This window comes from Dendrobates tinctorius, unplaced genomic scaffold (assembly GCF_039654945.1).
Source record: "Dendrobates tinctorius isolate UK_male_01 unplaced genomic scaffold, ASM3965494v1 ptg000065l, whole genome shotgun sequence".
NCBI lineage: Eukaryota > Metazoa > Chordata > Amphibia > Anura > Dendrobatidae > Dendrobates > Dendrobates tinctorius.
Window position 1 is genome coordinate 23,382,499 of NW_027361733.1, and position 26,743 is coordinate 23,409,241.

General features: G+C 51.0%; 2 protein-coding genes across 3 annotated transcripts in view; one reads left to right on the forward strand and one right to left on the reverse strand.

Moving 5' to 3' along the window:
* Positions 1–325: 325 nt before the first annotated feature.
* Positions 326–26,709, reverse strand: POFUT1 (protein O-fucosyltransferase 1). 2 transcript variants are annotated; one of them, XM_073580721.1, is made up of 7 exons: positions 26,451–26,709; positions 16,209–16,330; positions 15,878–16,060; positions 8,071–8,183; positions 7,733–7,925; positions 2,581–2,823; positions 326–2,351 (listed from the first exon to the last, which is right to left on the reverse strand). In XM_073580721.1, the coding sequence occupies exons 1-7, from the start codon at positions 26,707–26,709 to the stop codon at positions 2,163–2,165; spliced, it is 1,302 nt and encodes a 433-aa protein (XP_073436822.1). In that variant the 3' UTR covers positions 326–2,162. The 2 variants fall into 2 exon arrangements, with proteins under 2 accessions (XP_073436822.1, XP_073436823.1); XM_073580722.1 differs by lacking the exon at positions 26,451–26,709 and adding an exon at positions 16,419–16,670.
* Positions 26,513–26,743, forward strand: part of PLAGL2 (PLAG1 like zinc finger 2) — a 37,962-nt gene continuing 37,731 nt past the window's right edge. The window contains exon 1 of the mRNA XM_073580719.1: positions 26,513–26,647. The gene's annotated coding sequence lies outside the window, so the exon portion shown is untranslated. The remainder of the gene's footprint in view (positions 26,648–26,743) is intronic.

Sequence of the window (26,743 nt, forward strand, 5' to 3'; positions counted from 1 at the left end):
TATTTCATCACCTCTCACTGCCGCACTGGAAGGTGAGAGGACCTATAGGCATTGCATACACGGCCACTCGCTATGCTTCATGTACACATCTTATTCCTCTTAAAGGGACTGTCAGCACAGTGACTTATCTAACCAAGTACAACCAAACAGCAGCCGACAGCTGTCTAATGTGTATGTGGGGAGCGTAAGATGGAGAGATAAAGACGTCACCTCAATATGGATTTGCCAGTATCGTTAGAACATAATCACGTTTCCTTTTACCGAGAGCCAGCAGAGGTCAAGTAGCAGCTTAATACCATCATTTTTGCAGGAAGACTCAAACTAGTGAGATTTAATATTTTATTTCAGAAAATAAGTCTAAAATAACACGTTATTTATCCGCCTGTGACTCAGTAAGTGTCTCCCTATGTACGCCGCTCTCTCATCACTATTGGAATTGGTTCTGTTCACATTGTGCTGTGGTCCCGATGATAGGCAGACGTCTCATTTTACAGGATCCACTGACTGCACTTAAGTTAACTGGAAAGTTCAGAAGAGGATACAGATGTTAGATCTTCTCCACGATGGGAACAGTCAGACTGTGTGGGCTTTTAAAAGCACTGTCAGCACAGAATGACTGTTCAAGGTGGGACCAGTCATTTAACTACATAATCCCACCTGCTTGGCTTCCATCTACAGTGGGATTAAGGAGGCCACTGTGCTCTTAGGAACCTTGAGTACTGCAGAAATTCTTTTGTAACCTTGGCCAGATCTGTGCCTTGCCACAATTCTTCTCTGAGCTCCTTGGCTTGAGGGAAAACAAGCAAGTGGGAAGGTGTATTTAAATGATTACCCCAGCCATGAAGAACCGAGCGGCAGTACTTTGGACAGTTACTCTGTGCGGACAGAGTCCCTTTAGGGCTCATACTCACTTGCGAGAGACTCCCATGAAAACCTTGCACTGCCGCCGGCACTGGGACCGGAGCATGCGGTTGCATAGAAATACATGTGGCCGCATGCTCTGGTCCAAGTGCTTGCGGCAGTGCCAGGATTTCGTGCGAGTCTCTCGCAAGTGAGTATGAGCCCTAAAAGGAGTTTCGGCATGTACTGTTCAAACCAAGTACAGGGGCACGTGTTGGACCCTTGGTATGTCCAAACAGTTCAGTGCATCTTTCCCAACTACTTGTTTTCTCTAGCTGTATAAAGCTAAAGCCAACCAAGTAGGTGGGAAGATGCATTTAAGGGACAGTCAGCACAGAATGTCATTTCAAACCATAGTTTCATAGTTGGATAGTTAAGTTCATCGAATATAACCTATAGCACAGGCACTCAGAGTATCAGGACGTGGCAAATTATTTAACTACATGTTAGCACCTGTTTTCCATCTCTGCCTCAATGAAGCCAGAGCTGTCTGTCAAAGAAGAAGGGGAAAGATAGAGGGTAAACAAGTAGGTAGAAAGGAGACGGTAAATGTTTGGCCCTGCCATGATGCACCAAGCACCTGTACTTGGCTTGAACAGTCACTCTGTGCTGTTAAGACTCCTCTTTAAATGCTTATAATAGGTACCACGTCCCTTCATATGCCGTCAGAAGTGACAAGGTTGATAGGAACAAATGTCTTTTCTAGTTAACTTTATCGTGACATCTCAGGAAATGTACCTTTAAGCAGAATAAAAAACATATAAGGACTATATTCATACACATATTTGCAGATCCTTCTTTGAGGAACTCTGCAGTCATTTCCAAATCATTAGTCTTGATGGTGGAAAGCCCCTTGAAGTGGTATTCGCCCTGTCCCTAGAATATGCCATTTAATTTATGATCAGCGAGGGTACAACCTCTGGGACCGAAGAATAAAGAACCTTAGTGATGCGCCACCCCCACACTCCCTGATCAGTGGCGCTTCCAGACACTTGCTGTTTATGGAACTCTAGCTGGCGTTATTCACTTTAAGTCTGCATTCCCACCGATCTTAAAGTAAGAGCATATCCTAGAGATATGCCAACATCCTGCAAAATTGGGATACCCCTTTAAAGCTAGATACTGGACCAAATCTCTTGTGGACATCAGACACTTGGCCGTACAGGGTTTCCAAGGTCACGATTAGAACTGCGCCTGTGCTGGTCGTCTCTTTATCCACAGACGAGTCTTCTCGGGTAATGTCCTCCCAACGCCACGTTCCCTCACAGCTCATCTGGCTTCCTAACCACTGAATCCATCCCGAAGAAGGAGGAGGGCGTCCCCCGAATGTCACGCTCCCTCTTCACGAACGCCGTGAACGACGACACACAGTTCCCAATAAAATGGTCAGACTGTCCTAAAATATACAGATCTATTTGTGCCACTTCTGGTTGTAAACTCACAACTTTAACCTACAAGAAAAGAAATTGAAAAGATTAATACACAGGAACTTTGACTTCCAGAGCTGCATTCACTATTCTGCTGCTTTCCTACTAGCTATCAGTTTGCAAAACATACATCAAAAAGCTGCCAGACTAAATCACCAACAACATGTGACAGACAACAGTAATTTATGAACGCAGCTTTGGCTGTGACTGGAGTATAAGGTATGATTGCTAAAGAGCTCTGGAGCCTGCTCACCTTCTCCCCCAGAGCCTTCTGTAGCTCGGCGGTGTAAGACGTGGAGTCAGTAGCTATATATATGGATCTCGCTTTGGTCTTCTTTACCCAGTACGTCAGCGCACGCTTGATTTCCTTGAGGTCGGGCAGACACATGTTTATGGTGAGTGGCTTTGCCTTCTGACGGTTGTACCCAACACACTGAGGGGAAGCCATGAAATGCGGGCCGGCCGTGCCATCCTTCAGCATCTTGCAAGCGTTAACCTGTCGGGAAGACAAGAGATGAATAACAAAGGTTAATGCAGCCAATGGTTAACCCCTTCACCCCCAAGGGTGGTTTGCACGTTCATGACCGGGCCAATTTTTACAATTCTGACCACTGTCCCTTTATGAGGTCATAACTCTGGAACGCTTCCATGGATCCCGGTGATTCTGACATTGTTTTCTCGTGACATATTGTACTTTATGTTAGTGGTAAAATTTCATTCAAATAACTTGCGTTTAGTTGTGAAAAAAAACGGAAATTTGGAGAAAATTTCGCAATTTTCCTACTTTGAATTTTTATGCCCTTAAATCACAGAGATACGGCACACAAAAAACTTGATAAGTAACATTTCCCACATGTTTACTTTACATCAGCACAATTTTGGAACCAAAATTTTTTTTCGTTAGGAAGTTATAAGGGTTAAAAATTGACCAGCGATTTCTCATTTTTGCAACACCATTTTATTTTTATGGACCACATCACATTTGAAGCCACTTTGAGGGGTCTATATGATAGAAAATACCCAAAAGTGACATCATTCTAAAAACTGCACCCCTTAAGGTACTCAAAACCACATTCAAGAAGTTTATTAACCCTTTAGGTGCGTCACAGGAATTTTTTGAATATTTAAAAAAAAAAAATGAACATCTAACTTTTTCACAAAAAAAATACTTCAGGTTCCATTTTTTTTATTTTACCAATGGTAACAGGAGAAATTGGACTGCAAAAGTTATTGTGCAATTTGTCCTGAGTACGCTGATACCTGATATGTGGGGGGGAACCACTGTTTCGGCGCATGGCAGAGCTCAGAAGGGAAGGAGCGCCGTTTGACTTTTTCAATGCAAAATTGGCTGGAATCAGATTGGACGCCATGTCACGTTTGGAGAGCCCCTGATGCACCTAAACAGTGGAAACCCCCCACAAGTGACCCCATTTTTGAAACTAGACCCCCTAAGGAACTTATCTAGATATGTGCTGAGAACATTGAACCCACAAGGGCTTCACAGAAGTTTATAACATACAGCGGTACAATTAAAAAATCATATTTTTTCCACAAAAATGATCTTTTCACCCTCAATTCTTATTTTTCCAAGGGTAACAGGACCCTAAAAGTTATTGTGCAATTTGTCCTGAGTACGCTGATACCCCAACATGTGGGGGTAAACCACTATTTGGGCGCATGGCAGAGCTCGGAAGGTAAGCAGCGCCATTTGACGTTTTTGGCTGGAATTGAGATCGGACACCATGTCGCGATTGGAAAACCCCTGATGTGCCAAAACAGTGGAAACCCCCCACAAATGACACCATTTTGGAAACTAGACCCCCCAAGGAACTTATCTAGATGTGTGGTGAGCACTTTGAACCCCCAAGTGCTTCACAGAAGTTTATAACGCCCGGGCGTGAAAATTAAAAGATTATTTTTTTCCACAAAAATGATATTTTTGCCCCCAATTTTTTATTTTCCTAAGGGTAACAGGAGAAATTGGACCCCAAAAGTTGTTTTGCAATTTGTCCTGAGTAGGCTGATACCCTACATGTGGGGGTAAAACACTGTTTGGGCGCATGGCAGAGATTGGAAGGGAAGGAGCACCATTTGACTTTTTCAACTCAGAATTGGCTGGAATTGAGATCAGACGCCATGTTGCATTTGGAGAGCACCTGATGTGCCCAAACAGTGGAAACCCCCAATTCTAACTCCAACCCGAACCCCAACACACCCCTAACCCTAATCTCAGCCCTAACCCTAGCCCTAACCCTAAACCTAGCCCTAATGGAAAAATGGAAATAAATACATTTTCTTTTAATTTTATTATTTTTCCCTAACTAAGGGGGTGATAACGGGGGGTTTGATTTACTATTTATGGCGGTTTTTATTTTTGGCAGCTGTCATACACTAAAAGACACTTTTTATTGTAAAAATAGTTTTTGCATCACCACATATTGAGAGCTATCATTTTTCCATATTTTGACCCACCGAGTCAAGTGTGGTCTTATTTTTTGGGGGACGAGACGACGTTTTTATTGGTACCATTTTCGGGCACGTGACATTTTTTGATCGCTTTTTTTTCCGATTTTTGTGACGCAGAATGAACAAAAACCAGCGTTTCATGAATTTCTTTTGGGGGGGGGGGCGTTTACACCGTTCCGCGTGCGGTAAAATTGATAAAGCGGTTTTATTCTTCGGGTCAGTACGGTTACAGCGATAACTCATTTAGGTTTTTTTATGTTTTGTCGGTTTTATGCAATGAAAACTATTTTATATAAAAAATAATTATTTTTGCATCGCTTTATTCTGCGAGCTATAACTTTTTTATTTTTTCGCTGATGATGCTGTATGGTGGCTCGTTTTTTTGCGGGACAAGATGATGTTTTCAGGAGGTACCATGGATATTTATATGCGTCTTTTTGATCGCGCGATATTGCACTTTTTGTTTGGCGGTATGATAATAAATCATTATTTTTTGCTTTGTTTTTTATTTTTTAAGGGGTTCGCTAAAGGGGTTAACTAATGGGACAGTTTTATAGGGCAGGTCGTAACGGACGCGGCGATACCTAGTATGTGTACTTTTATTGTTTTGTTTTTTTTCTTTATTTCCAAAAAATGGATTTAGTGGGGGAATTTTTTTTTTTTTTCCTCTAATTTATTTGGCGATTTTTTAAAAATTATTTTAACTTTTTTTTATTTTTTTTTTTACTTTATTACATAGTCCCAGGTGGGACATCACTGTCCTGTGACAGATCGCTCATCTGTCACATCATAGATCACTGTGACAGATCAGCGATCTGTCACAGGCACTGCTGCAGACTTCCTCAGTGCCTGCAAAGCGCAGGCATGAGGAAGTCAGCTCCCTGCAGTCCCCCGTCGCCATCTTGGATTCGGGGGACTGCAGGGAAAGAGCCCCCCGCAGCAGCGCTGCACATTGCGCTGCCGTGGGGGGCTCAGGGAAGCACGGAGGGAGCCCCCTCCCTCCCGATGCTTCCCTTTCACCCCCGGTACACCGCGATCATGTTTGATCACAGTGTGCAAGGGGTTAACGTGTCGGGGGCAGTCCGTGACCGTCCCTGACACATTGTGCCGGGTATCAGCTGTGATAATCAGCTGACACCCGGCCGCGATCAGTGGCGCTCACCACGTGGGCGCCGCTGATCGCGCTGGACGTACTATCCCGTCCATGGGCATAGGGGCCCGGGTCCCATGGATGGGATAGTGCGTCTGATGTCAGAAAGGGGTTGTCCGGGCTTTTCACATAATCTCAGTACATATCTGGGCTGCAGAATTATGACAATAAGTAATTTACTTTCTGTCACTAGTTTGCACGGTTTCCTAGATATTCTGAACAGAACGTCCAAAGGGGGGGGGGGGGGGTGTTATGGCATTGAAATGAGAACTAGTCGTTACCTCCTACTCTACTCCAAACATGCCCTCTATAGCAACAACCCCACCCTCCATAGCTATAGCTACAGGCCCTCCCCGTCCACATGAAGCAGCCCTCATCACACAGTGACAAATTCTTCCCCTCCACCAGCCTCAGTGCAGAGAGCTGCTCCTCCCCCAGACACACACTGAACAGTTATCTATGGAAAGTGAAACTAGTGAGGAGTGAAAATCGTCCTGTATTCTGGGCCACTCCATGATTACAATACATAACTCATTATCAGTAATTCCTTCCCTCGCTGTTGGCAGCAGTGAGAACAGACTGTGTGATGGCCAGTGATGGGGTCTGCAGCTTCTAATCTGCACAGGGGATGGCAGTCACTGATGTAATCTGTTGTGTGACAAAGCCTCTGCTGTGTGAATGAGACAGCTCTGTGTCACTGATGTCTTCACACAGCAGCAGATTTGGTGCAGTGTATGTGTGAAGCTCCACCAAACTCCCGTGACAAGCACCACCCACTGCCCACTCATTGGCTGGCAGTAAACTGCACCAGCACTCATCTTTATCATTATTCCAGCATTGGAAAGAACACAGCAGTGATCCTGTATTTGTGAAAGCAGCACAATACATACATACACCTCCCAACACTTCCCACGTGTACAGCTGCTGATTGGACAGGTTGCTCCCATCAGTATTTGTGTCATTAGGTGACAGTGCTCACACATACCCTGCATCAAATCTGCTGCTGTGTGAAGACATCAGTGACACAGAGCTGGCTCATTCACACAGCAGAGGCTTTGTCTCACAACAGATTACATCAATGACTGCCATCCCCTGTGCAGATTAGAAGCTGCAGACCCCCATCACTGGCCATCACACAGTCTGTTCTCACTGCTGCCAGCAGCCTGGGACAGTGAGGGAAGGAATTACTGATAATGAGTTATGTATTGTAATCATGGCGTGGCCCAGAATACAGGACGATTTTCACTCCTCACTAGTTTCACTTTCCATAGATAACTGTTCAGTGTGTGTCTGGGGGAGGAGCAGCTCTCTGCACTGAGGCTGCTGGACGGGAAGAATTCGTTACTGTGTGATGAGGGCTGCTTCATGTGGACAGGGAGGGCCTGTAGCTATGTAGGGTGGGGTTGTTGCTATAGAGGGCATGTTTGGAGTAGAGTAGGAGGTTATGACTAGTTCTCATTTCAATGCCATAACACCCCCCCCCCCTTGGACGTTCTGTTCAGAATATCTAGAAAACCGTGCAAATTAGTGACAAAAAGTAAATTACTTATTGTCATAATTCTGCAGCCCAGATATGTACTGAGATTATCTGAAAAGCCCGGACAACCCCTTTAATTAAAAAAATGGCATCATATTTATATTTCCCCCCCATTAACGAGATTCTATCTGGCAGAAGACTGGGGAACTGCAAAATTACAGCACAGACATAATGTACAAACCAAAGATTTGCCACTCCGCTTTTCCACTGCCCAGAATGGCAAACTGACCGTCATTAAGAGTGAATACTCACCCAGTCGGAGCCAATTCGCAAATGCACACCCACGTACGGTCGGAGAAGCAGGGCCTCAATTTGCTTGTCTCCCTCTTGAACCATGTTTTCAGACCAGACCATGTACTTCTGTAAACTCCTGTGTTCTTCCAGCACCGGAAACTGTGCTGGTGCCCCTGGGAGGGCGAGGACAGGGTGTGTGGAAGCTGGGTACCTGGCAAAATCAGATAAACATGCCTTAGTGTGGCAAGCATTTATACTCAAGATCTCAGATGCCATGGGCAAATATGCCTTGTTCGTGATGTAAATGTGTCAAAGGATTCCTAATGTGTGTCTGGTAACACATTTCCCGCACTCACCGGCTCTGCCAAACGTCTTTATAATGAGCACCGAAATTCATGCCGTCAAACAGCTCTGAGCGGGAAAAGTCCACATGGAAATGATCCCAGAAAGGGCCAAATGGATTCCCATCCTGGAAGGAGCATACAATACCAATTAAACGGGGTCGTGAATGCACACAAAAGAGAACCCCGTGTCTACACATTTGCTGCTTCTCGACACGTTACGTGGACATTTAAAAAAAAGGAGGGCCACAATTAAGAAGTAGGTTACTACAACATCTAGTCCATGATTGCTTAGGTGAGAAGATTAATGAAGGGTATCCCTATAGTATTATATCTTTGGTGTTGAAAAAGCTAAAGAGCATATTCCCATAAGAGCAACTTGATCACCAAAACCACCACTGATCCCAAGAATTTGGCTCTGCGGCACCTCGATAAATTGGAGTGATGGTGGAGAATCTGTCTATTAGACCACCAAGTACAGTGCATGGCTATTTCCAGCACTCTCATGGAGCAGAAATGGAGCAGAAGTGTGCATGTGTGACCGTCTATTCATATGGAGCACTTGGGAGTCCGATTCTCGAAACCGGTGGGGGGGCTCCAGCTGTAAAGGTCACCATACACATTAGACTAAAGCGGGCCAAACTCACCAATATCAATGGGTTTGGTGCATATGAAGACACCAGCCGACTGATGGTTGGGATATGCTGGTCGCACATGTTTGAGATAACCTGCCAGCCGACATGTGGCTTTCACATAGAGAATATAAGAGTGCTCGGCCGAGGGAACATTTCTGTAGATGGGAGTGAAAGCTGAGATGGCTGTAGGCCGAACAATCGGAAAAAAGCTTTATTCGGTCGACAGCCATCTAGACCAGTCTAAGGCCTCTTTCACACTTCCGTTTTTGACAATCAGTCAAGATCCGCCAATTTTGAAAAAAACGGATCTGCCATTTTTCTTTGCGGATCCGTTTTTTCCCCCATTGACTTTCATTATTGGCGGATCCTGACTGATTGCTGTCCGTTGCATCCGTTTTTGTGAGGATCCGCCACGATGTTAGTGTCCGTCAACATCCTCAAAGATTTCCAAACGGAGCTTGCAAGGTTTTTTTGGGCGGCGGATCCTCCAGACACTGGATTAACCCCAAATTCTGCCTGGGTGCCGGACCAAAAAATTCTCTCTCATTCTCTCTCTCTCTCTCATTCTCTCTCTCTCTTCCCAGCCAGCGGTTCCTCATTTTCAGGATCCGTCTAAACATCAGTTGAGAACGGATCCGCTTGTCTGCCTTTTTGGCGGATTTTAACCCCTTCACCCCCTAAGGGTGGTTTGCACGTTCATGACCGGGCCAATTTTTACAATTCTGACCACTGTACCTTTATGAGGTCATAACTCTGGAACGCTTCCATTGATCCCGGTGATTCTGACATTGTTTTCTCGTGACATATTGTACTTCATGTTAGTGGTAAAATTTCATTCAAATAACTTGCGTTTATTTGTGAAAAAAATGGAAATTTGGCAAAAATTTTGAAAATGTCGCAATTTTCCAACTTTGAATTTTTATGCCCTTAAATCACAGAGATACGGCACACAAAAAACTTGATAAGTAACATTTCCCACATGTTTACTTTACATCAGCACAATTTTGGAACCAAAATTTTTTTTTGTTAGGAAGTTATAAGGGTTAAAAGTTGACCAGCGATTTCTCATTTTTACAACACCATTTTATTTTTAGGACCACATCACATTTGAAGCCACTTTGAGGGGTCTATATGATAGAAAATACCCAAAAGTGACACCATTCTAAAAACTGAACCCCTTAAGGTGCTCAAAACCACATTCAAGAAGTTTATTAACCCATTAGGTGCGTCACAGGAATTTTTTTGAATATTTAAAAAGAAATGAACATCTAACTTTTTTTCACAAAAAAAATACTTCAGGTTCAATTTTTTTTATTTTACCAAGGGTAACAGGAGAAATTGGACTGCAAAAGTTATTGTGCAATTTGTCCTGAGTACGCTGATACCTGATTTGTGGGGGGGAACGACTGTTTCGGCGCATGGCAGAGCTCAGAATGGAAGAAGCGCCGTTTGACTTTTTCAATGCAAAATTGGCTGGAATTCAGATCGGACGCCATGTCACGTTTGGAGAGTCCCTGATGTACCTAAACAGTGGAAACCCCCTACAAGTGACCCCATTTTGGAAACTAGACCCCCCAAGGAACTTATCTAGATATGTGGTGAGAACTTTGAACCCACAAGGGCTTTACAGAAGTTTATAACGTACAGCGGTACAATTAAAAAATCATATTGTTTCCACAAAAATGATCTTTTCACCCCAATTTTTATTTTCCCAAGGGTAACAGGACCCTAAAAGTTATTGTGCAATTTGTCCTGAGTACGCTGATACCCCACATGTGGGGGTAAACCACTATTTGGACGCATGGCAGAGCTCGGAAGGGAAGCAGCGCCATTTGACGTTTTTGGCTGGAATTGAGATCGGACACCATGTCGCGTTTGGAAAACCCCTGATGTACCAAAACAGTGGAAATCCCCCACAAATGACACCATTTTGGAAACTAGACCCCCTAAGGAACTTATCTAGATGTGTGGTGAGAACTTTGAACCCCCATGGGCTTCACAGAAGTTTATAACATAAAGCCATACAATTAAAAAATCATATTTTTTCCACAAAAATGATCTTTTCACCCTCAATTCTTATTTTTCCAAGGGTAACAGGACCGTAAAAGTTATTGTGCAATTTGTTCTGAGTACGCTGATACCCCACATGTGGGGGTAAACCACTATTTGGGCGCATGGCAGAGCTCGGAAGGGAAGCAGCGCCATTTGACGTTTTTGGCTGGAATTGAGATCGGACACCATGTCGCTTTTGGAAAACTCCTGATGTACCAAAACAGTGGAAACCCCCCACAAATGACACCATTTTGGAAACTAGACCCCTAAGGAACTTATCTAGATGTGTGGTGAGCACTTTGACCCCCCCAGTGCTTCACAGAAGTTTATAATGCCCGGGCGTGAAAATAAATAATTCGTATTTTTTCCACAAACATGATCTTTTAGTCACCATTTTTTCATTTTCCCAAGGGTACCAGGAGAAATTGGACCCCAAAAGTTGTTGTCCAATTTGTCCTGAGTATGCTGATACCCCATATGTGGGAGAAAACTACTGTATGGGCACACGTCGGGGCTCGGAAGGGAAGTAGTGACGTTTTGGAATGCAGACTTTGATTGAATGGTCTGCGGGTGTCATGTTGCCTTTGGAGAGCCCCTAATGTACCTAAACAGTGGAAACCCCCCACAAATGACACCATTTTGTAAACTAGACCCCCCAAGGAACTTATCTAGATGTGTGGTGAGCACTTTGAACCCCCCAGTGCTTCACAGAAGTTTATAACGCCCGGGCGTGAAAATAAAAAATTCGTATTTTTTCCACAAACATGATCTTTTAGTCACCATTTTTTTATTTTCCCAAGGGTACCAGGAGAAATTGGACCCCAAAAGTTGTTGTCCAATTTGTCCTGAGTATGCTGATACCCCATATGTGGGTGAAAACTACTGTATGGGCACACGTCGGGGCTCGGAAGGGAAGTAGTGACGTTTTGGTATGCAGACTTTGATGGAATGGTCTGCGGGTGTCATGTTGCCTTTGGAGAGCCCCTAATGTACCTAAACAGTGGAAACCCCCCACAAATGACCCCATTTTGAAAACTAGACCCACTAAGGAACTTATCTAGATGTGAGGTGAGCACTTTGAACCCCCAAGGGCTTCACAGAAGTTTATAATGCCAGGGCATGAAAATAAAAAAATCGTATTTTTTCCAGAAACATGATCAATTAGTCCCCAATTTTTTCATTTTCCCAAGGGTAACAGGAGAAATTGGACCCCAAAAGTTGTTGTCCAATTTGGCCTGAGTACGCTGACACCCCATATGTGGGAGAAAACTACTGTATGGACACACGTCGGGGCTCGGAAGGGAAGCAGTGACGTTTTGGAATGCAGACTTTGATGGAATGGTCTGCGGGTGTCATGTGCGTTTGGAGAGCCCCTAATGTACCTAAACTATTGAAACTCCCCACAAGTGACCCCATTTTGGACACTAGACCCCCCCACGGAACTTATCTAGATGTGTGGTGAGCACTTTGAACCCCCAAGTGCTTCACAGAAGTTTATAACACTCGGACGTGAAAATAAAAAAATCATTTTTTCCACAAAAATGATATTTTTGCCCCCAATTTTTTATTTTCCTAAGGGTAACAGGAGAAATTGGACCCCAAAAATTGTTTTGCAATTTGTCCTGAGTAGGCTGATACCCTACATGTGGGGGTAAAACACTGTTTGGGCGCATGGCAGAGCTTGGAAGGGAAGGAGCACCATTTGACTTTTTCAACTCAGAATTGGCTGGAATTGAGATCAGACGCCATGTTGCATTTGGAGAGCCCCTGATGTGCCCAAACAGTGGAAACCCCCAATTATAACTCCAACCCTAACCCCAACACACCCCTAACCCTAATCTGAGCCCTAACTCTAGCCCTAGCCCTAACCCTAAGGCTGTGTGCACACGCTGCGGATTTTGCTGCGGTTCCGCAGCGGTTTTGGCTGCTGCGGACCCCAGTACCATGATTCCCTATGGGAATCAAAAACCGCAGTGCAGACGGTGCGGAATTTTCCGCGCGGATTATCTGCGGTTTTCAATCCGCAGAAAGAATTGACATGTCAATTCTTTCTGCGGATTCTCCTGCGGTTTGCCATCTCCTCTATTGAGGAGATGAAAAACCGCAGGACAAAACCGCAGAGCAATCTGCAGGTAAAACCGCAGGTCTTTTGACCTGCGGTTTCACCTGCGGATTTATCCGCACCTAATCCGCAGCGTGTGCACACAGCCTTACCCTAACGGGAAAATGGAGATAAATACTTTTTTTTTAGTTTTATTATTTTTCCCTAACTAAGGGGGTGATAACGGGGGGTTTGATTTACTATTTATGGCGGTTTTTATTTTTGGCAGCTGTCACACGCTAAAAGACGCTTTTTAATGTAAAATAGTTTTTGCATCACCACATTTTGAGAGCTATAATTTTTCCGTATTTTGACCCACTGAGTCATGTGAGGTCTTATTTTTTGCGGGACGAGTTGACGTTTTTATTGGTACCATTTTCGGGCACGTGACCTTTTTTGATCGCTTTTTATTCCTATTTTTGGGACGCAGAATGAACAAAAACCAGCGTTTCATGAATTTCTTTTGGGGGGTGCGTTTACACCGTTCCGCGTGCGGTAAAATTGATAAAGCAGTTTTATTCTTCGGGTCAGTACGGTTACAGCGATACCTCATTTAGGTCGTTTTTTTATGTTTTTGTCGGTTTTATGCAATGAAAACTATTTTATATAAAAAATAATTATTTTTGCATCGCTTTATTCTGTGAGCTATAACTTTTTTATTTTTTCGCTGATGATGCTGTGTCGCGGCTCGTTTTTTGCGGGACAAGATGACGTTTTCAGCGGTACCATGGATATTTATATGCGTCTTTTTGATCGCGCGTTATTACACTTTTTGTTTGGCGGTATGATAATAAATCATTATTTTTTGCTTTGTTTTTTATTTTTATTTTTTAAGGGGTTCGCTAAAAGGGTTAACTAATGGGACAGTTTTATAGGGCGGGTCATTACGGACGCGGCGATACCTAATATGTGTACTTTTATTTTTTTTTTTATTATTTTCAAAAAATGAATTTATTGGGGAATATTTTTTTTTTTTTTTTACTAATTTATTTGGCGATTTTTTTAAATTTATTTTTACATTATTTTTTAATTTTTTTTTTACTTTATTACATAGTCCCAGGTGGGACATCACTGTCCTGTGACAGATCGCTGATCTGTCACATCACAGATCACTGTGACAGATCAGCAATCTGTCACAGGCATTGAAGCAGACTTCCTCTTGCCTGCGCTTTGCAGGCACTGAGGAAGCCAGCTTCCTCAGGTCCCCGAAGGCCCCCGTCGCCATCTTGGATTCGGGGGCCTGGAGGATAGGAGCCCCCCGCAGCAGCGCTGCACATTGCGCTGCCGTGGGGGGCTCAGGGAAGCACGGAGGGAGCCCCCTCCCTGCCGATGCTTCCCTTTAACTCCCGGTACACCGCGATCATGTTTGATCGCGGTGTGCAAGGGGTTAACGTGTCGGGGGCGGTCCGTGACCGCCCCTGACACATAGTGCCGGGTGTCAGCTGTGATAATCAGCTGACACCCGGCCGCGATCAGCGGCGCTCACCACGTGGGCGCCGCTGATCGCGGTAGACGTACTATCCCGTCCACGGTCATACGGGCCCGGGTACCGTGGACGGGATAGTACGTCGAATGTCAGGAAGGGGTTAATTGATGCAAATAACTGAAGTGTGAAAGAGGCCTAAGACCTCTAGCAATTTATCAGCCACCTAGTGAATAAGTAGTAATGCTATAAATGGGCTTTTCATATGATAGCGGGTAGTTTGCTGAAAACCCCTTTAACCCCTTAATGTCATCTCCCCTGCTTTGATGAGGGCTCCGGCGCTGAGCCCGCATCAAAGCAGGGACATGTCAGCTGTTATGAACAGCTGACATGTGCCCGCAATAGGCGCGAGCGGAATTGCCATTGCCATCCGCCCGCACCTATTAACTAGTTAAATCCTGCTGTCAAAGCTGACAGCGGGCATTTGAATAGCATTTCCGACCGCCGGGCTGGAAATGACCTCATCGCCGACCCCCGTCACGTGATCGGGGGTCGGCGTCATGTTGCCTGGACAACCAGCGGTCTCTATGAGACCTCTATGGTTGTTCCAGGCATATGGCTTTCAGCGCCACCCGGTGATCGGCGCTGAAAGCACAGCAGTAAATCTGCTACATATGGGCGATCTGCTCATCGCCCATATGTAGCAGAGCCGATCGGGTGTGCATGCTTTTAGCCTCCTACGGAGGCTATTGAAGCATGCCAAAAGTTAAAAAAAAAAAAAAAATGTTTAAAAATAAAAAAAAAATTAAAAAGACCTAAAAGTTCAAATCACCCCCCTTCTCCCCAATCAAAATAAAACAGTAAAAAAAAAAATCCCACATACACATTAGGTATCGTCGCGTTCAGAATCGCTAAACGGCGTAGCGAGAAAAAAATTCAAAACGCCAGAATTCCTTTTTTTTTTTGGTTGCCAAGACATTGAATTAAAATGCAATAACGGGCGATCAAAAGAACGTATCGGCACAAAAGTGGTATCATTAAAAACGTCAGCCCGGCACGGAAAAAATAAGCCCTCACCAGACCCCAGATCATGAAAAATGGAGACGCTACGGGTCTCAGAAAATTGCACAAATTTTTTTTTTTAGCAAACTTTGGAATTTTTTTTCACCACTTAGATAAAAGAGGACATAGACATGTTTGGTGTCTATGAACTCGTAATTACCTGGAGAATCATAATGACAGGTCAGATTTAGCATCTAGTGAACCTAGCAAAAAAGTCAAGCATAAAACAAGTGTTTTTTTTTTTGCTATTTCACCGCACTTGGAATTGTTTTCCCGTTTTCGAGTACACGACATGGTAAAATCAATGGTGTCATTTAAAAGTACAACTCGTCCCGCAAAAAATAAGCCCTCACATGGTGATATAGATGGAAAAATAAAAAAGTTATGGCTCTGGAAAGAAAGGGAGGGAAAAATGAAAATGCAAAACCAAAAATACCCCTGGTCGTTAAGGGGTTAAGGTGACCAGAATGATTGGCACTCAGCACCAAGGAGGATTGATCGCATCAAAACAAAAACACTAATATCACTAGGCCCTCAGCCACTATTCACCTTCATGGGGCAGCTCTTCTTATCAGGGCTCCTCTGAGCAGCCGCAGTAAAGCAGTAAGACACGCGCTTCTCTGCCGGCCAGTACTTGCCAGCAAATGTCTCCATGAAGTCCTCCATACTGATCACTCTGTGGTACTGGCTGAGGGGGGCCAGCTGGAAATATTCTTCAAAAGACACATGCACCTGCAGAAAAGCCCAAGGACCCCAATTAGTGCAAGGCAGCGGGCTCCTCTACCCCCCCCCCCCCCCCCGATCATTACAGCAACATCTGCAAAATAATCGACAAAATAATGCCAGAGTCACTGAAGGATCGTCAATTCCAGTCACTCACATTGGTGTACGGAGGACGATGGTGGTTGTAAACAATCCATGGAGGGACAGCCAGTGTCCGATTCACCATCTTGGCAAAGGCTAAAGTGCCGAGGAAGTGATCCGCCTGATTGCCAAAGCGCCCTGCACAAAGAAACACAACCACTAATGAATGAAATTATGATACCATGGTTTCTGCACTCCGCACCCAAAAACTCCCCCAACCGCTTACAGTATGTGTGAATGCTGAAACACTTTGTGCTGCTGTGCCACGCTCCGCTCACATCTACTGCTTCTCTGTACAATGCCACAGACTCCATAACATGGAGAATCTCTAGGAGCTATGAAATCTGGGGTTTATGGAGCAAGTAGAGAACTGGCAGCTGAGCACTGCATTACTGGGTGGAGGTGCCCCTGGGGTAAGAAAAGACCGAGGAGGAGGACTAAACATCACTGTTCAGTAAAACTTCATGGAGAGGAGTAAATGATATTTTGTCAGGAGCTGTTCCCACCCAAGAAAGAAGTGTACAGAGTGCCCCCTCTACTGCCCCTTGGAGATTGTTAAATGCACAGGATGTCCCCCCCTCTGTATAAAGTGCTACATACCCAGAATTCCCTCCGCATATGGGGTTCAGCGCAGAAGGTCCCCCCCTTCCCGTATACAGGGCTAGGTGCACAGTGTGTCCCCCCCCTTCCCATATACAGGGCTCGGTGCACAGTGTCCCCCCCTTCCCGTATACAGGGCTAGGTGCACAGTGTGTCCCCCCCTTCCCGTATACAGGGCTCGGTGCACAGTGTGTCCCCCCCTTCCCGTATACAGGGCTCGGTGCACAGTGTGTCCCCCCCTTCCCGTATACAGGGCTCGGTGCACAGTGTCCCCCCCTTCCCGTATACAGGGCTAGGTGCACAGTGTGTCCCCCCCTTCTCGTATACAGGGCTCAGTGCACAGCACAGTGTGTCCCCCCCTTCTCGTATACTGGGCTCAGTGCACAGCACAGTGTGCCCCCCCCTTCCCGTATACAGAGCTCGGTGCACAGCACAGTGTGCCCCCCCCTTCCCGTATACAGGGCTAGGTGCACAGTGTGTCCCCCCCTTCTCGTATACAGGGCTCGGTGCACAGTGTGCCCCCCCTTCCCGCATACAGAGCTCGGTGCACAGCACAGTGTGCCCCCCCTTCTCGTATACAGGGCTCAGTGCACAGCACAGTGTGTCCCCCCCTTCTCGTATACTGGGCTCAGTGCACAGCACAGTGTGCCCCCCCCTTCCCGTATACAGAGCTCGGTGCACAGCACAGTGTGCCCCCCCCTTCCCGTATACAGAGCTCGGTGCACAGCACAGTGTGCCCCCCCCTTCCCGTATACAGGGCTAGGCGCACAGTGTGTCCCCCCCTTCTCTTATACAGGGCTCGGTGCACAGCACAGTGTGCCCCCCCCTTCCCGTATACAGAGCTCGGTGCACAGCACAGTGTGCCCCCCCCTTCTCGTATACAGGGCTCAGTGCACAGCACAGTGTGTCCCCCCCCTTCTCGTATACAGGGCTCAGTGCACAGCACAGTGTGCCCCCCCCTTCCCGTATACAGAGCTCGGTGCACAGCACAGTGTGTCCCACCCCTTCCCGTATATAGGGCTCGGTGCACAGCACAGTGTGCCCCCCCTTCCCGTATACAGAGCTCGGTGCACAGTGTCCCCCCCCTCCGGTATACAGGGCTCGGTGCACAGTGTCCCCCCCTTCCCGTATACAGGGCCTGGTCCCCCCTCCCATATACAGGGCTCGGTGCAGTGTCCCCCCCTTCCGGTATACAGGACTCGGTGCATAGTGTGTGTCCCCCCCCCCCTTCCCGTATACAGGGCTCGGTGCACAGTGTGTCCCCCCCCTTCCCGTATATAGGGCTCGGTGCACAGTGTGTCCCCCCCCTTCCCGTATATAGGGCTCAGTGCACAGCACAGTGTGTCCCCCCCTTCTTGTATATAGGGCTCAGTCAGTGCACAGCACAGTGTGTCCCCCCCCCTTCTTGTATATAGGGCTCGGTGCACAGCAGTATATAGGGCTCGGTGCACAGTGTGTCCCCCCTTCCCGTATACAAACTCGGTGCACAGTGTCCCCCCCTTCCTGTATACAGGGCTCGGTGCACAGTGCCCCCCCTTCCCGTATACAGGGCTTGGTCCCCCCTCCCATACACAGGGCTCGGTGCAGTGTCCCCCTCTTCCAGTATACAGGACTCGGTGCACAGTGTGTCCCCCCCCCTTCCCGTATACAGGACTCCGTGCACAGTGTGTCCCCCCCCTTCCTGTATACAGGGCTCGGTGCACAGTGTGCCCCCCCCCTTCCCGTATACAGGGCTCGGTGCACAGTGTGTCCTACCCCTTCCCGTATATAGGGCTCGGCGCACAGCAGAGTGTCCCCCCTTCCCGTATATAGGGCTCGGCGCACAGCAGAGTGTCCCCCCCTTCCCGTATACAGGGCTCGGTGCACAGTGTCCCCCCCTTCCCGTATACAGGGCTCGGTGCACAGTGTCCCCCCCTTCCCGTATACAGGGCTAGGTGCACAGTGTCCCCCCCTTCCCGTATACAGGGCTAGGTGCACAGTGTGTCCCCCCCCTTCCCGTATACAGGGCTCGGTGCACAGTGTCCCCCCCTTCCCGTATACAGGGCTAGGTGCACAGTGTGTCCCCCCTTCTCGTATACAGGGCTCGGTGCACAGCACAGTGTGCCCCCCCTTCTCGTATACAGGGCTCAGTGCACAGCACAGTGTGTCCCCCCCTTCTCGTATACTGGGCTCAGTGCACAGCACAGTGTGCCCCCCCCTTCCCGTATACAGAGCTCGATGCACAGCGTGCCCCCCCCTTCCCGTATACAGAGCTCGGTGCACAGCACAGTGTGCCCCCCCCTTCCCGTATACAGGGCTAGGTGCACAGTGTGTCCCCCCCTTCTCGTATACAGGGCTCGGTGCACAGCACAGTGTGCCCCCCCTTCCCGTATACAGAGCTCGGTGCACAGCACAGTGTGCCCCCCCTTCTCGTATACAGGGCTCAGTGCACAGCACAGTGTGTCCCCCCCTTCTCGTATACAGGGCTCAGTGCACAGCACAGTGTGCCCCCCCCTTCCCGTATACAGAGCTCGGTGCACAGCACAGTGTGTCCCACCCCTTCCCGTATATAGGGCTCGGTGCACAGCACAGTGTGTCCCACCCCTTCCCGTATATAGGGCTCGGTGCACAGCACAGTGTGCCCCCCCTTCCCGTATACAGAGCTTGGTGCACAGTGTCCCCCCCCCTCCCGTATACAGGGCTCGGTGCACAGTGTCCCCCCCTTCCCGTATACAGGGCCTGGTCCCCCCTCCCATATACAGGGCTCGGTGCAGTGTCCCCCCCTTCCGGTATACAGGACTCGGTGCATAGTGTGTGTCCCCCCCCTTCCCGTATACAGGGCTCGGTGCACAGTGTGTCCCCCCCCTTCCCGTATATAGGGCTCGGTGCACAGTGTGTCCCCCCCCCTTCCCGTATATAGGGCTCAGTGCACAGCACAGTGTGTCCCCCCCTTCTTGTATATAGGGCTCAGTGCACAGCACAGTGTGTCCCCCCCCCCTTCTTGTATATAGGGCTTGGTGCACAGTAGTATATAGGGCTCGGTGCACAGTGTGTCCCCCCTTCCCGTATACAAACTCGGTGCACAGTGTCCCCCCCTTCCTGTATACAGGGCTCGGTGCACAGTGCCCCCCCTTCCCGTATACAGGGCTTGGTGCACAGTGTCCCTCCCTTACCATATATAGGGCTCGCTCGGTGCAGTGTCCCCCCCCTTCCCGTATACAGGGCTCGGTGCACAGTGTCCCCCCCTTCCCGTATACAGGGCTCAGTGCACAGCACAGTGTGTCCCCCCCCTTCCCGTATATAGGGCTTGGTTCAAAGTGTGTGTCTCCCTCCCATATACAGGGCTCAGTGCACAGTGCGTGTCCCCCTCCCCCCCGTATACAGGGCTCAGTGCACAGTGTGTACCCCCCCTATACAGGACTCGTGCACAGTGTGTACCCACCCCCCCTATACAGGGCTTGGTGCACAGTGTGTACCCACCCCCCCTATACAGGGCTCGGTGCACAGTGTGTACCCACCCCCCCAATACAGGGCTCGGTGCACAGTGTGTACGCACCCCTCCAATACAGCGCTCGGTGCACAGTGTGTACCCACCCCCCCAATACAGGGCTCGGTTCACAGTGTGTATCCCCCCTACACAGGGCTCGGTGCACAGTGTGTACCCCCCCTACACAGGGCTCGGTGCACAGTGTGTACCCCCCCTACACAGGGCTCGGTGCACAGTGTGTACCCCCCCTACACAGGGCTCGGTGCACAGTGTGTGTCTCCCTCCCGTATACAGGGCTCGGTGCAGTGTGTACCCCCCCCCCCCCGTATACAGGGCTCGGTGCACAGTGTCCCCCCCCTTTCCATTTACAGGGCTCGATGCACAGTGTCCCCCCCTTCCCGTATACAGGGCTTAGTCCCCCCTCCCATACACAGGGCTCGGTGCAGTGTCCCCCTCTTCCAGTATACAGGACTCGGTGCACAGTGTGTCACCCCTTCCCGTATACAGGACTCCTTGCACAGTGTGTCCCCCCCCTTCCCGTATACAGGACTCCTTGCACAGTGTGTCCCCCCCCTTCCCGTATACAGGACTCCTTGCACAGTGTGTCCCCCCCCTTCCTGTATACAGGGCTCGGTGCACAGTGTGCCCCCCCCCCTTCCCGTATACAGGGCTCGGTGCACAGTGTGTCCCACCCCTTCCCGTATATAGGGCTCGGCGCACAGCAGAGTGTCCCCCCCCTCCCGTATATAGGGCTCGGTGCACAGCACAGTGTGACCCCCCTTTCCATATATAGGGCTCGGTACAGTGTGTCCCCCCTTCCCGTATCTAGGGCTCGGTGCACAGTGTGTCCCCCCTTCCCGTATACAGAACTCAGTGCAGTGTCCCCCCTTCCCGTATACAGAACTCAGTGCACAGTGTCCCCCCTTCCCGTATACAGAACTCAGTGCACAGTGTCCCCCCCCCTCCTGTATACAGGGCTCGGTTCACAGTGTCCCCCCCCCCTTCCCGTATACAGAATTCTGTGCACAGTGTGTCCCCCCCCTTCCCGCATACAGAACTCGGTGCAGTGTGCCCCCCCTTCCTGTATACAGGGCTCGGTGCACAGTGTCCCCCCCCCTTCCCGTATACAGAGCTCGGTGCACAGTGTCCCCCCCCTTCACGTATACAGAGCTCGGTGCACAGTGTCCCCCCCCCTTCCCGTATACAGGGCTCAGTGCACAGTGTCCCCCCCTTCCCATATACAGGGCTTGGTCCCCCCTCCCATATACAGGGCTCGGTGCAGTGTCCCCCCTTCCGGTATACAGGACCCGGTGCATAGTGTGTCCCCTCCCTTCCCGTATACAGGGCTCGGTGCACAGTGTGTCCCCCCCCTTCCCGTATACAGGGCTCGGTGCACAGTGTGTCCCCCCCTTCCCGTATACAGGGCTCGGTGCACAGTGTGTGTCCCCCCCCCTTCCCGTATACAGGGCTCGGTGCACAGTGTGTCCCCCCCTTCCCGTATATAGGGTTCGGTGCACAGCAGTGTGTCCCCCCCCCCCCTTCCTATATAGGGCTCGGTGCACAGCACAGCGTGACCCCCCTTCCCGTATATAGGGCTCGGTGCACAGCACAGTGTCCCCCCCCTTCCCGCATATAGGGCTCGGTGCACAGTGTGTGTCCCCTTCCCGTATACAAACTCGGTGCACAGTGTCCCCCCCCCTTCCTGTATACAGGGCTTGGTGCAGTGCCCCCCCCCCCCCTTACCATATATAGGGCTCGGTGCACAGTGTGTGTCCCCTTCCCGTATACAAACTTGGTGCACAGTGTCCCCCCCCTTCCTGTATACAGGGCTTGGTGCACAGTACCCCCCCCACCTTACCATATATAGGGCTCGGTGCAGTGTCCCCCCCTTCCTGTATACAGGACTCGGTGCACAGTGTGTCCCCTCCCTTCCCGTACACAGGGCTAGGTGCACAGTGTGTCCCCCCCTTCCCGGATACAGGGCTCAGTGCACATCACAGTGTGTCCCCCCCTTCCCGTATATAGGGCTCGGTTCACAGTGTGTGTCTCCCTCCCGTATACAGGGCTCAGTGCACAGTGCGTGTCCCCCTCCCCCCCGTATACAGGGCTCGGTGCACAGTGTGTCCCCCTCCCCCCCCGTATACAGGGCTCGGTGCACAGTGTGTCCCCCTCCCCCCCCCGTATACAGGGCTCGGTGCACAGTGTGTCCCCCTCCCCCCCCGTATACAGGGCTCAGTGCACAGTGTGTCCCCCTCCCCCCCCCGTATACAGGGCTCGGTGCACAGTGTGTACCCACCCCCCCTATACAGGGCTCGGTGCACAGTGTGTACCCACCCCCCCTATACAGGGCTCGGTGCACAGTGTGTACCCACCCCCCCTATACAGGGCTCGGTGCACAGTGTGTACCCACCCCCCCTATACAGGGCTCGGTGCACAGTGTGTACCCACCCCCCCTATACAGTGCTCGGTGCACAGTGTGTCCCGCCCTTCCCGTATACAGGGCTCGGTGAACAGTGTGTCCCGCCCTTCCCGTATACAGGGCTCGGTGCACAGTGTGTCCCGCCATTCCCGTATACAGGGCTCGGTGCACAGTGTGTCCCGCCCTTCCCGTATACAGGGCTCGGTGCACAGTGTGTCCCCCCCTTCCCGTATATAGGGCTCGGTGCACAGCAAAGTGTGTCCCCCCCCTTCCCGTATATAGGGCTCGGTGCACAGTGTGTTCCCCCTTCCCGTATACAGGACTCAGTGCACAGTGTGTCCCCCCTTCCCGTACACAGGGCTCGGTGCACAGTGTGTCCCCCCCCTTCCCGTATACAGGGCTCGGTGCACAGCACAGTGTCCCCCCCCTTCCTGTATATAGGGCTCGGTGCACAGCGTGTCCCCCCTTCTCGTATATAGGGCTCGGTGCACAGCGCCCCCCCTTCCCGTATACAAAACTCAGTGCACAGTGTCCCCCCCCTTCCCGTATACAGGGCTCGGTGCACAGTGTCTCCCCCCTTCCCATATACAGGGCTCGGTGCACAGTGTCCCCCCTTTCCCGTATACAGGGCTCGGTGCACAGCGTGTCCCCCCCCTTCCCGTATACAGGGCTCGGTGCACAGTGTGTCCCCCCCCCCTTCCCGTATACAGGGCTCGGTGCACAGTGTGTCCCCCCCCTATACAGGGCTCGGTGCACAGTGTGTACCCCCCCCAATACAGGGCTCGGTGCACAGTGTGTACCCACCCCCCCCCCCCAATACAGGGTTCGGTGCACAGTGTGTGTCTCCCTCCCGTATACAGGGCTCGGTGCACAGAGTGTACCCCCCCAATACAGGGCTCAGTGCACAGTGTGTACCCCCCCAATACAGGGCTCAGTGCACAGTGTGTACCCCCCCAATACAGGGCTCAGTGCACAGTGTGTACCCCCCCCCCAATACAGGGCTCAGTGCACAGTGTGTACCCCCCCCCCAATACAGGGCTCAGTGCAGTGTGTACCCCCCCCCCAATACAGGGCTCAGTGCACAGTGTGTACCCCCCCCCCAATACAGGGCTCAGTGCACAGTGTGTACCCCCCCCCCAATACAGGGCTCAGTGCACAGTGTGTACCCCCCCCCCCAATACAGGGCTCAGTGCACAGTGTGTACCCCCCCCAATACAGGGCTCAGTGCACCGTGTGTACCCCCCCCCCCCCCAATACAGGGCTCAGTGCACTGCATGTACCCACCCCCCAATACAGGGCTCAGTGCACAGTGTGTACCCCCCCCCAATACAGGGCTTAGTGCACAGTGTGTACCCCCCAATACAAGGCTCAGTGCACAGTGTGTACCCCCCCCCCCAATACAGGGCTCAGTGCACTGCATGTACCCGCCCCCCAATACAGGGCTCAGTGCACAGTGTGTACCCCCCCCCAATACAGGGCTTAGTGCACAGTGTGTACCCACCCCCCCAATACAGGGCTCAGTGCACAGTGTGTGTCTCACTCCCGTATACAGGGCTCGGGGCACAGTGTGTACCACCCCCCCCCCCCCCATACAGGGTTCGGTGCACAGTGTGTGTCTCCCTCCCGTATACAGGGCTCGGTGCACAGTGTGTACCCCCCTATACAGAGCTCGGTGCACAGTGTGTACCCCCCCTATACAGAGCTCGGTGCACAGTGTGTTCCCCCCTTCCCGTATATAGGGCTCGGTGCACAGTGTGTCCACCCTTCCCGTATACAGGGCTCGGTGCACAGTGTGCGTCCCCCCCCAATACAGGGCTCAGTGCACAGTGTGTACCCCCCCCCAATACAGGGCTTAGTGCACAGTGTGTACCCACCCCCCCAATACAGGGCTCAGTGCACAGTGTGTGTCTCACTCCCGTATACAGGGCTCGGGGCACAGTGTGTACCACCCCCCCCCCCATACAGGGTTCGGTGCACAGTGTGTGTCTCCCTCCCGTATACAGGGCTCGGTGCACAGTGTGTACCCCCCCCTATACAGGGCTCGGTGCACAGTGTGTACCCCCCCCTATACAGGGCTCGGTGCACAGTGTGTACCCCCCCCCCCTATACAGGGCTCGGTGCACAGTGTGTACCCCCCCCCCCTATACAGGGCTCGGTGCACAGTGTGTACCCCCCCCCCCTATACAGGGCTCGGTGCACAGTGTGTACCCCCCCCCTATACAGGGCTCGGTGCACAGTGTGTACCCCCCCCCCTATACAGGGCTCGGTGCACAGTGTGTACCCCCCCCCCTATACAGGGCTCGGTGCACAGTGTGTACCCCCCCCCCTATACAGGGCTCGGTGCACAGTGTGTACCCCCCCCCCTATACAGGGCTCGGTGCACAGTGTGTACCCCCCCCCCTATACAGGGCTCGGTGCACAGTGTGTACCCCCCCCCCTATACAGGGCTCGGTGCACAGTGTGTACCCCCCCCCCTATACAGGGCTCGGTGCACAGTGTGTACCCCCCCCCTATACAGGGCTCGGTGCACAGTGTGTACCCCCCCCTATACAGGGCTCGGTGCACAGTGTGTACCCCCCCCCTATACAGGGCTCGGTGCACAGTGTGTACCCCCCCCCCTATACAGGGCTCGGTGCACAGTGTGTACCCCCCCCCCTATACAGGGCTCGGTGCACAGTGTGTACCCCCCCCCCCCTATACAGGGCTCGGTGCACAGTGTGTACCCCCCCCCCCCTATACAGGGCTCGGTGCACAGTGTGTACCCCCCCCCCTATACAGGGCTCGGTGCACAGTGTGTACCCCCCCCCCCCCTATACAGGGCTCGGTGCACAGTGTGTACCCCCCCCCCCCTATACAGGGCTCGGTGCACAGTGTGTACCCCCCCCCCTATACAGGGCTCGGTGCACAGTGTGTACCCCCCCCCCTATACAGGGCTCGGTGCACAGTGTGTACCCCCCCCTATACAGGGCTCGGTGCACAGTGTGTACCCTCCATCCCTTCCCTATACAGGGCTCAGTGCACAGTGTGTACCCCCCCCCCCCCCCCAATACAGGGCTCAGCGCACAGTGTGTACCCTCCATCCCTTCCCTATACAGGGCTCGGTGCACAGTGTGTACCCCCCCTATACAGGGCTCGGTGCACAGTGTGTACCCCCCCCCTATACAGGGCTCGGTGCACAGTGTGTACCCCCCCCCTATACAGGGCTCGGTGCACAGTGTGTACCCCCCCCCTATACAGGGCTCGGTGCACAGTGTGTAACCCCCCCTATACAGGGCTCGGTGCACAGTATGTACCCCCCCCCCCTATACAGGGCTCGGTGCACAGTGTGTACCCCCCCCTATACAGGGCTCGGTGCACAGTGTGTACCCCCCCCTATACAGGGCTCGGTGCACAGTGTGTACCCCCCCCTATACAGGGCTCGGTGCACAGTGTGTACCCCCCCCTATACAGGGCTCGGTGCACAGTGTGTACCCCCCCCATACAGGGCTCGGTGCACAGTGTGTACCCCCCCCTATACAGGGCTCGGTGCACAGTGTGTACCCCCCCCTATACAGGGCTCGGTGCACAGTGTGTACCCCCCCTATACAGGGCTCGGTGCACAGTGTGTACCCCCCCTATACAGGGCTCGGTGCACAGTGTGTGTCTCCCTCCCGTATACAGGGCTCGGTGCACAGTGTGTACCCACCCCCCCAATACAGGGCTCAGCGCACAGTGTGTACCCTCCATCCCTTCCCTATACAGGGCTCGGTGCACAGGGTCTCTCCAGGACTCACCCATGCAGGGGCAGTACAGCAAATACCCAGCTGGGTCCCATTCCTTCTCTGCGCGGTGCAGTCCCGGGAGTACTACAAGGAGCAGGAGGAAACTCAGCGGCTCCATGACGGCCGGAAGCAATCCCCCCGGACGCCGCCATGTTAGCGGAGGCAGAGTTGAGGCCGGGCGTGAGGAGCCGCCATGTTGGTGGTGGCAGGTGGGTGACGGGAGGCCTTGACACGCAGAGACGACCCCGGGGGAGGCCTCCGGCAGTACCATTACGGCAGTGTCAGCTCTCCCGCCCACGGTGGAT

Coding starts and splice junctions, on each gene's coding strand:
- POFUT1 (XM_073580721.1), bottom strand. CDS start 26,709: ATGGTACTGCCGGAGGCCTCCCCCGGGGTCGTCTCTGCGTGTCAAGGC. Junction 16,331..26,450: donor GCTGTACTGCCCCTGCATGG/GTGAGTCCTGGA, acceptor TTCTTTGTGCAG/GGCGCTTTGGCAATCAGGCG. Junction 16,061..16,208: donor ATCGTCCTCCGTACACCAAT/GTGAGTGACTGG, acceptor GCTTTTCTGCAG/GTGCATGTGTCTTTTGAAGA.